Source organism: Thunnus maccoyii, chromosome 10 (assembly GCF_910596095.1).
Source record: "Thunnus maccoyii chromosome 10, fThuMac1.1, whole genome shotgun sequence".
In the NCBI taxonomy this organism is placed as follows: Eukaryota; Metazoa; Chordata; class Actinopteri; order Scombriformes; family Scombridae; genus Thunnus; species Thunnus maccoyii.
The window spans coordinates 19,558,874-19,567,983 of NC_056542.1; the positions used below are offsets into that span (position 1 = coordinate 19,558,874).

The 9,110-nt window shown below is 39.2% G+C and overlaps 1 protein-coding gene across 1 annotated transcript; it reads right to left on the minus strand.

The window, feature by feature from the left end:
• Positions 1-586: 586 nt before the first annotated feature.
• Positions 587-8,750, minus strand: si:dkey-79d12.5 (maternal B9.15 protein). The gene is made up of 5 exons (XM_042423503.1): positions 8,567-8,750; positions 4,821-4,998; positions 4,513-4,650; positions 3,950-4,280; positions 587-1,872 (listed from the first exon to the last, which is right to left on the minus strand). Exons 2-5 carry the CDS (start codon positions 4,991-4,993, stop codon positions 1,660-1,662), a joined length of 855 nt encoding a protein of 284 aa, XP_042279437.1. The 5' UTR covers positions 4,994-4,998; positions 8,567-8,750; the 3' UTR covers positions 587-1,659.
• Positions 8,751-9,110: the final 360 nt, after the last annotated feature.

The window sequence follows — 9,110 nt, forward strand, 5'->3', positions numbered from 1 at the left end:
AATTCATCCTTCGCCTTGATGTGGTCTTTTTCAAAACATTAGTCAAGGTTCACCGAGATTGGCAATGACTCATGACTGTACCGGCCTTCATTCTTCACTCATCCATTTGTAACCTTTAAAAAATCCTATAAATAGGCCTATACGGCATTCTTTATTATTTATAATTGTGCTTTTCATTTGCGTCTTTGCTCTCTTGGATCAATTGCCATCTTATCCTGAAGTATTTCTAAAAAAGAATAGGCTGCTAAGATGTCCCTTCATTTCCTCTAAATGAATTCGAAATTTAATTCCTTCCTTAAGCCAAAACACTGAAACACAATCTCTACCCTCACCCTCTTTACTAGGCCTGTTTGAGGAGGAACAGCGTCATGACCTTGAGCTAAATGACGCACAAAGGAGTCCTTCCGCTGGAGCATCCTGCTGACGCTAAGATGGTGTGACACTGCGAGTGTTCAGACTGACAGGTGTTTTCTAGGTCAAGTCAGAACATTTATATGAGAGAAAACAAAGACAACACAATTGCCAAATGTTCCACTCAAAAGTATATATATATTACTCCAAAAGACAAAGGAATCACACGTTAGAATTTCAGGTATGAGTTGATTTAATCCTCTGCAATGAGAAAGTAAATGGCTGATCCAAAAGGTGGAAGCAAAACAAAGCTTTGCAGTTGCATGGACAGTAAATAAATATCAAAAATAATTAAATAATCACAGTACGTAAGAATCAGTGTGACATATGTTTGAGTTCAGACCTTACAAAGCAGATTCTCATAGCGAGGATATTTACAGTAAAAACTTTTTAAAAAACATATAACTATAAGCAGCCATAAATCTGATACCCCTAAATAAGGAATTTCTTTATACATTTTACTAACAGCAGAGAAAGTTTAAAAGCATGTATGCTCTGTGAAGTTAGATTTGCAATATACAGCAGACACTGTTAATATAAAAATACACAATTTCATGTATTAGCTGGGAGTTCAGCGCCATCCACTGGTGGCCAAATAAATTACAACAAAAAGACAGTAAGATTAGAAAGTGTGCATCAGTTTGTGGTATCCAAGTTTTGTGTTATTTACAAGCAGTTTAGTAAAAAATAGTTTTCTTAATATACAGATATTGTCACTAGCTACAGTAGATTAAAACCCTGAATCACATTTTACAATGATTAACTGTGATGTATACATAGTGGACCGCTATTTTGCAGCACAAGTGAGACATGAATAAGAGAAATAACACCTGAAAAGACAGTTATTTGGCATTAAGCATATTGCTGAGAGTTCCTGAGTTAGCCAAAGCACCCAGTGACTGCAGTCGTTCATAATGCATACAGTATGTAAAAAAAAAAAAAAAAAAAAAAAAAAAATAGCAGTGCAGACCTGACAGATTCCAAGAAATCAAACTTTTTTTTCACTCCATTATTAAGTACAGTGGCATCTCTGTGCTGAGTACAATTCATCAATAACAAGTCACCACAATTAAAAGGAAAGAAGAGTTATTACAGGTTGTGCAAGGAATAACTTTGAGCTATACAGTTTTTTAAAAAAAAGTTCTTCTTTTGGCCCATGTTTAGCTCAGACACCCGACATGATATCATGGCTCAGTTGAAGGAGCTTATATTGCTCTATCCACCTTCACGCCGCAGCTCCTGGACGGTCTAACCCTGCGCAGCTCCCCATGGCTGCAGAGTGGCTTGAGGCAGAATGAACTGTGGAGACGGCTGCGGCAAGATGTAGTAGCCAAATACCTGCTGAGGCGGAGGCGGCGGTGCCGGAGGGGCACAAACTGTGGTGAGGAACACCGGACCGCCCTTCTTGTACTGAGGCCAAACTGGTGCAGGGTGGTAGTAGTACTGGAGGCTAGCAGGAAGCTGAAATATTGAAAGGAGTGCAAGAGATTAGCGAGGTGGAGACTTTCCAGGATGAGTGTTAGTCACAGTTAGTCCACATGGGAGGATTAGATGGTGCTTTCCTTTCTAGAACATGCAATACTGATAGTGACCAAATACTGTACATTATGCAGAAGAGACACATCCATGGTGTACTTTCTAGGGGTGTAACAAGATTCTTAATTCACTATGAGTATGTATCAAATGATTCACCACATAATTTGTTTAAAAAAAAAATCAACTCAATGCAGTGATATGGTTGCTGAGTCGAAATGGTATCTTCTGTTTTGTTATATTATAAAGCACTGCTGTTCTTGTATTACATATATTGAGAAATCCCTGTAAATCAGTATGACCTACATTTATAAACACACTCCCTTCTCTTCATATAAATGTGTATTGAACCATGAAAGTAGCATTATGAATTAAACCATGAACTCTGTGAACCCGTAGTGCTTCTATATAACTGCTTTACAGTTTTTCTCAGTTGCTTTGGCTCAGTTTTTGAATGACAGTTGAAGTCGTCCAAACAATATGTGAAATTCTTCATATTTTGTTACTTGTGCACAACAGAGAGAGCATTTCTCATTCTTTGTTACCATTTGCTAACGTTTTAGCAAGTTTAGGCAAATGACTAAGTGCAAATGCCTACGATTTGAACAATCATTGGTTGTATATGTCTTTGTGATCAAAATAGATTGTTCTTCTCAGGTGAATAGTTTTATTTTCAAAAATATGTAATACTTTTTTCATTGAGTAAGTCATCACATGCAGAATAGTCCATCTAACTGTCAAAATCTGCTGAACCCCCGTTTCCTAAATTGCACTGATATGGAGTGGTCTGAAAGTCTGCTAAATTGATAAATTTGTTGTCAGGCGAAACTTATGAATGAGGAGTTACTCACATCTTCGGTCAACCAATGGCATGTGCTGTCCAGTTAGCTTACAGGTGTAAGTCATGAGTATGGATATTGTAAAACACATTTATAGAGCTTGAGGGCGACAGAGTTACTACAATTTGTGAACATGGCCTGCTAAGATGAACACTGGACAGGGGCAACAGAGGTGCAAAGTGGAGGTGTAAAGTATAAGATCATCGACCACAAAATCAAATGTCTTTGCTTGCTGCAATGGATGCTGCTTGTGATGACATAATAGCAGAAGCCTGCAGAGGAATGCTGCGGCATACAAGACGATTCTTCCCCCGTTGTTTTGCAAGAGAGAGCATTACGTATGAGGTCGATGAGAATCTGTGGCCAAACAACTTAATTTTGAAACATGAATTCAAGGGTTTGGGTGAGTTACAGATGTTTGCAGGTTAATTATAGTGTTTTGCTGCATGTATGAGCTGTTTTGGGAGATGCATCTTCACTGCTGAGAACTTTAAAAATGTTTCGAGAAATGTGCCAAAGCATTCGAGAACAACTGTAAAGAATAAGAATGATGTTATTTTATTTTCATACTGTCAACAAATCCATGAAAAGACCAAAACCAACAATATATTAGTCTCTCAACTCTCTGAATTCCCTACACTCTGGCCCATTTGTTCCAATTAAAGGCACACAGCTTTTAAAATGGGTCACAAATATTTAGTTTCTTTGTGTGTGTGTGTGTGGCATTTTTGCCTTCATTGGATAGTGAAGTGGCAGACAGAGCAGAGATGGGTATGACATGCAAGAAAGTAGTACCTACTGTAGTATCCAGCAAATGTTACACTAACAGGAATATTTGTTGCACTTGTTGGGGACTATTTCCAACCGTGTAGTAATACACATTTGATGCTCTAGCAGCTGGACAGTGAATGCGGGACTACAGGGCCCGTGTTTATGGTAATGAAAGAGCATGTCACTCTGTGCAATGGTGTGGCTCATTTATGTGTTAATGGTTTTTGGACAACAATGGAAACCTATGGCACAGAGGAGTTGTAGAATTCATTGCTGGTTTTGCTCTAGTCATGTAATTTGATGACAGTAAGATGTATATACTGTAATATTGCCAGCATTTTCCTTTAATTGTTAGATACCAACAGATGGTGCTAAAAAAAGGAAGAAAAAATTACCATATTTCTGACGTATTTGACCTTATTTGGTCCTTCTCCTTGCCGCTTCCGAATCCTGGGCACCATTACGACCGTGTAGGTGTCGCCTTCTGCCGCTTGCTTCTTATTTTTATCTTCTTTTTCTTGCTCCCCCTCCATCTCGCCATCCTTTGTCTCCTCCTCTGTGTCGCTCGACGCGGCGGAACCACAATCAGAAGAGGTAGCAGAGTGGTAATCTGAGGTGTCCAGGTTTATTGAGTCCGTGGAGTCCTGTTCTCCCTTCACATCCTCTTCGTCCGCCTCTTCCTCTTTGAAACAGGCTATCAAGAAGGGCCTGCTGTTCTCTCCAGATCTGTGGACACCACACACACAAACAAACAAACACACACACACACACACACACGTCAGCTTATACTCCTCTTTTGTACTCCCCTTCCACATATTTTTTATTCATCATCTAGTAAAATGCATCATGATGACTCGCACAAAGTCCCGGCAAGAGTGGGAAATGCCTCTTTGTTTTTGAAGCGTGTCTGTCTGTGTCATTCTTTGCCTTCGCCTCAGCAGGCCAGACGGTGACTCACCTTGCGCACACCTCCAGTGGGTCGATCCACAGTGTGACCTCAGACGGGAGACCCAGCTCACTGGGGGTGAGATTACTCTCCTCACATGCCTTCAGTAGCACTTCATCACAGAGTACTCCATTATTTATCCTGATGCATCTGTAAAAGGATTAAACCATAAAGGTTCAGTGTTTTTATATGTGCATCTCAACTTTCAGCTTTCATAAAAATGTTATAAAAATAAAGAGTGATACTATTTATAATGTTTGCAAAGAAAACAAAAAAGACATCCAGTGGCAAATGTGTGGAGTTTTCAAATGGGTAACTACCTGAATGCCTGGCCTTTACTGGGGCAATCAGGGTACCAGTGGTCATCATATTTGTCGCATAAAAGTTTCTGCAGCTTCTCAGCAAATAATTCTGCTTTGGCTTCATCAAGCTTGCCACGTGCCACAGCCAGGCGTTTGAGGAAGTTGACTCCAGCCTTCACCTCTCTTTTCATGATGTCTATACAAACAGAAGAGAAAAGAAGGGGGGGGGGGGGGGATGAGGTCATCAACACATGTATCTGTGATTTTGTGTGTCTATATGAATATGTGGTTCTGTAATCGCACATCGCTGTCAGCTTTCATCTGTAATAACTGCACTCACATTTTTTTTTTTCTGTAAACCAAAGTCTGAGGTGATTTTAGTTTTTGGTAACAGACTCTGACTTCCCTTCACTGAGATGTGGGGGGGGGGGGGGGGGGGGGGGGGAGTTCTGTTGCAGCGATAACAGCATTTCCCTGTTCAGTTGCCCCTGAGCCTTCTATTTTTATTACCTTGAGGGCGGCTAAGTGTTAAATGTGTGTAAAAGAGCGGCAGGCATTTTACAGCTACATGGCTCCATGTTGACAAAAGGAAAGAGTTTGTATACAGGCAAACAAGATGCAAACTAGCACTGGCATGTTGACTTTTTCAACATGCAAATCCAATGAGCTCACTGTGCTGTTTATCTTCCGATAGCATGCCTGTTTGAGTTGGGTGCCAATGTCAGCCTGACCAGAAAAGAAGAGTGTGTTTAATAAAGGCCAAGGCAATTTAAACTTTGCAGCTGAGCTGGCAAATGTTGCGGCTGATGTCCCTGACGAGAAAGTCACGCCTCGAAGTTTGAGGTGCAGACAGTCATTTGTTATTGTGGCTTGAAACACACCACCGTTGCCTCAGTCTGTGTAATGTGTTGTGAGAGAAAATTATTATTTGCTCTGGTAGACATAGCCACACCTCTTCAGAGCAGCCAGTAACACAACCATCCAAAGCAGTAGTAACTTCAAATCCCTTACAAATATGTTTTGCCATTACATGAGCTGTGTGTTTTCAATACTATGTTTTTATGTTCAAACAGCTACTTGGATATTACACTTAGTTATTAGTCTGCAAGGTAAACAGAGTCAAATAGTATGTATTCCTCAGGCTGTTGTTGTTGCTTCTTCAGTTATGCTGTTCTCCATCACTCACCCAGAAACTAAATATGTTCATTCCAACAGTCTCCACCGCCACTAGGTTATATATCTTGCAACTTCTAGTCTGTCCCTTCGTCTGACACTCATACATGAACACAGGTTTTTCTGGTAGGTTTTCCCGTTTCAGATTTTTGCTATGACTCTGAAGAATGTTTGAGCGGCCTTGGACATGAATTCCTCTTAATGCTGTCTTAAAGAGGCCACAGGAATTGAAAACAGATAAGGTGTTTTAGCTGGCAGAGCTTTTAGCAGATGTCTCGAAGCATTCTGGGTTTAGAAGACATTAAAGCTTAATAAATTGTTTATGAATATTACTCTCGTACTATTTTTTTCCTTCTTGATTTTCAAAACTCAGTGTTTGTCTTTCAGCAGAATTGTTTTTTTGACAGAAAAATGATACTGACTTGACATGATCCACATTTGTTTGATCTAAATATGTGATGAAAAGCAAATGCTACTTCAAGGGTTTCAGGAAATAATTTAAAGGTGCAGTGAAATGGAATATAATATGAGTATGTTTTTAATAGCGTATAATCACCTGAAAATAAGAATCATTGTGTTTTCGTTACCTTAGAATGATCTTTATATCTACATAGGGAGCAGGTCCTCTTCCACGGAGGCCACCATGTTGCAGGATTTACTTCTACATACGTTTACCTCATTATTTGAAACTTTGGCTACGTTTAATATGAACATCCGACATTGTACTATGTAATATATATATATATATATATATATATATATATATATATATATGACTGAAAATAAAGAAAAGCATAATGGGTCCCCTTTAATGGGATGACATTAATTTTTATATTTAAGGTGTTATTTTGCATGTTAGCACATCGTTGCTGTAAAGTGAAACCCAAAGATCTCCAAATTTGCTAAAGTTTTCAGTTAAACTGAAGTGGAGCTGCAAGAAATGATAAATATTTTCATTATTTAATCTGACCCTTATTTTCTTGATTAATCAATGACTCATTTGGTTTTAAAAATGTTAGAAAATAGTGAAAAATTACAAACTCACTTTCTTAAACCTCTGTGTTTTGTCTAATTAACAGTCCAAAACCCAAAAGGTATCCAGTTTACTATCATAGAGTGCAAAGAAATCCAGCAAACAAATTGGCACTTTGCCTAAAAATTGACATAAATATTTTTTAAATCAGTTCACTCAACAATAACAACATGTAACATTGTTAAAATGATTTCTTCAGATTATCGTGAGGTCACTTTTTGCCCATATGGCCAGGTGTTCAGTGCCAGCATGTAACTGTGTCACTACTGACTCAGTGTAATGTATTTTACTGTAAACAGCCATGAGTCATAATTTCAACTGGCTTGCATCATACCAAATTAATGATACATGTATGTAGATACTAGAGAAACTCAAAGAAATTCACATGACTGATGGTGCTCGTTTTCACTGATTCTCTAAGTGTCATTTCTTTGATCTAATCAGAGGGTGAGTGATACCATACAAAAGCTTCCAAACGTGACAAGCAGCAGCTTCTCAATCTGCAAACCCTGTTTACTGTCTTTTCACTGAACAGTGATACACTGCCATTATCACAGGCTCTGCAGATACTGTTTTGGATCCTACATGTGAAGACAACAACTTGACCCATTTTGCAAACAGAATTGCCCCCACTTCTGCTTACACAGCATGAATGTGTCCTGTAGTCTCAGTTTTTTTCATACCCGAAAACTACCTGAGTGTTGGTCTTGTATGCGAGGGTAGACTGGAGCTTTTACTTCTGTATGTTACTTGACAGCATGTTGATGTTTCTCCCATAACACCACATATTTATCCCAAACACCCTGTCACATACCAATAAGTGGAATCAGGTCAGAACAGATTTCCAAATGTGAGTGACAGACAGTTTCAAGTGAAACATGTTGAGGTCTTTCCCGTGGTTTCGTCGATATTTAATTTAAGCGACAACGAAACCACCTTGTTTTCGCATCTGCTTGAAACAAAGGACACAACAAAGCAGTAAAGACAGAGCTGTGTGATCCAAGGAGGGGACACGTGTTAGCGTATGCCTGGTCGTGGATAGAAAAATAACAAAAAGATCAAACTACAGCTAATTTATTCTTCACCCCCAAGTCTGTTTCTCGGTCTTTGCTGTGATGAAGGAAACTTCACGCGGCAGGCTGGAAATAACGCATTTGGTTTTTCTAACAGCGCGGAAAGCCCCGAGTGGAAATTTAGAAAGTTAGTAGCAACAGGCCATGACTGTTAAAATTTCGGTAGAAAAGACTGTGGATTAGCCCAACTTGATAAGGCAATTTTCTATTATTTTGTAGGTCATACATTAAAAATTAAGCCCCATTTTAAAATAGTTAGAAGCAGCAAGAAAAAGTTTTTGTTGCGGGTCAAATAAACACACTGTTAAAATAAAATATAGGAATACAATAAACGAACCTTGAGATATAAAAGCGAGTGGCAGATTTATAATTATAACCCCTATCAAAACTGTGACAATGTAACAAACACGAGCTCGATTAACAACCCAGTAAAAGTGATTTAAATCATGTTAAATTCACTACAAAGTTAACAAACAGTGACTCACAGTTTAAAAACTAAAAGAGTCCAGTCTTCAGTCCTCGGCTTCTTGTCTCTTATCGTAGCTGCCTGCCTGTCTGTGCTGATGTGTTGGGAGTTTATGGTCAGCACATGTTGCTTCCTTGTTCTCTCTTGTTCTCTGCTGCTGCAACGGAGACGTAACATTACCGTCAGCGTGACTCACTTCCTTTACTCATCGCGGCGTGAGCAAGAACTGACTGGCTGCCGGGGAGAGCGACACCCCGCCTGGCCCAAATATGGTCAGTCAAGGTAAACAGCTGACTGGGGGATTTCAACATAGCACAACTGTTTATTGTTCACCAATTCCTACTAATCACTTATCATTTTACCGTCCGGTGATGACATCCGATGTAATACTAGTGTTGTTGTGACTTTTTGTAACTTTTTAATAAGCTATTTTTGTCAGAGGGTTGTCTGTGACAGATATAGCGAGCAACAGTAAGGCGACCCTATTGTTCTTACCTATTTTGGTTACCCTTTCTCAAAGACAAAGGACCCTCCTTTAGTTTACTTGCTCAGTTTCGCTCAAT

What these genes read in the sequence shown, in the direction of transcription:
- si:dkey-79d12.5 (XM_042423503.1), bottom strand. Translation starts at nt 4,993, where the DNA reads ATGAAAAGAGAGGTGAAGGCTGGAGTCAACTTCCTCAAACGCCTGGCT. An exon ending in CCACTGGAGGTGTGCGCAAG is followed by an intron (nt 4,281 to 4,512) that starts GTGAGTCACCGT and finishes TGGTGTCCACAG; the next exon opens with ATCTGGAGAGAACAGCAGGC. An exon ending in TCAAATACGTCAGAAATATG is followed by an intron (nt 1,873 to 3,949) that starts GTAATTTTTTCT and finishes TCAATATTTCAG; the next exon opens with CTTCCTGCTAGCCTCCAGTA.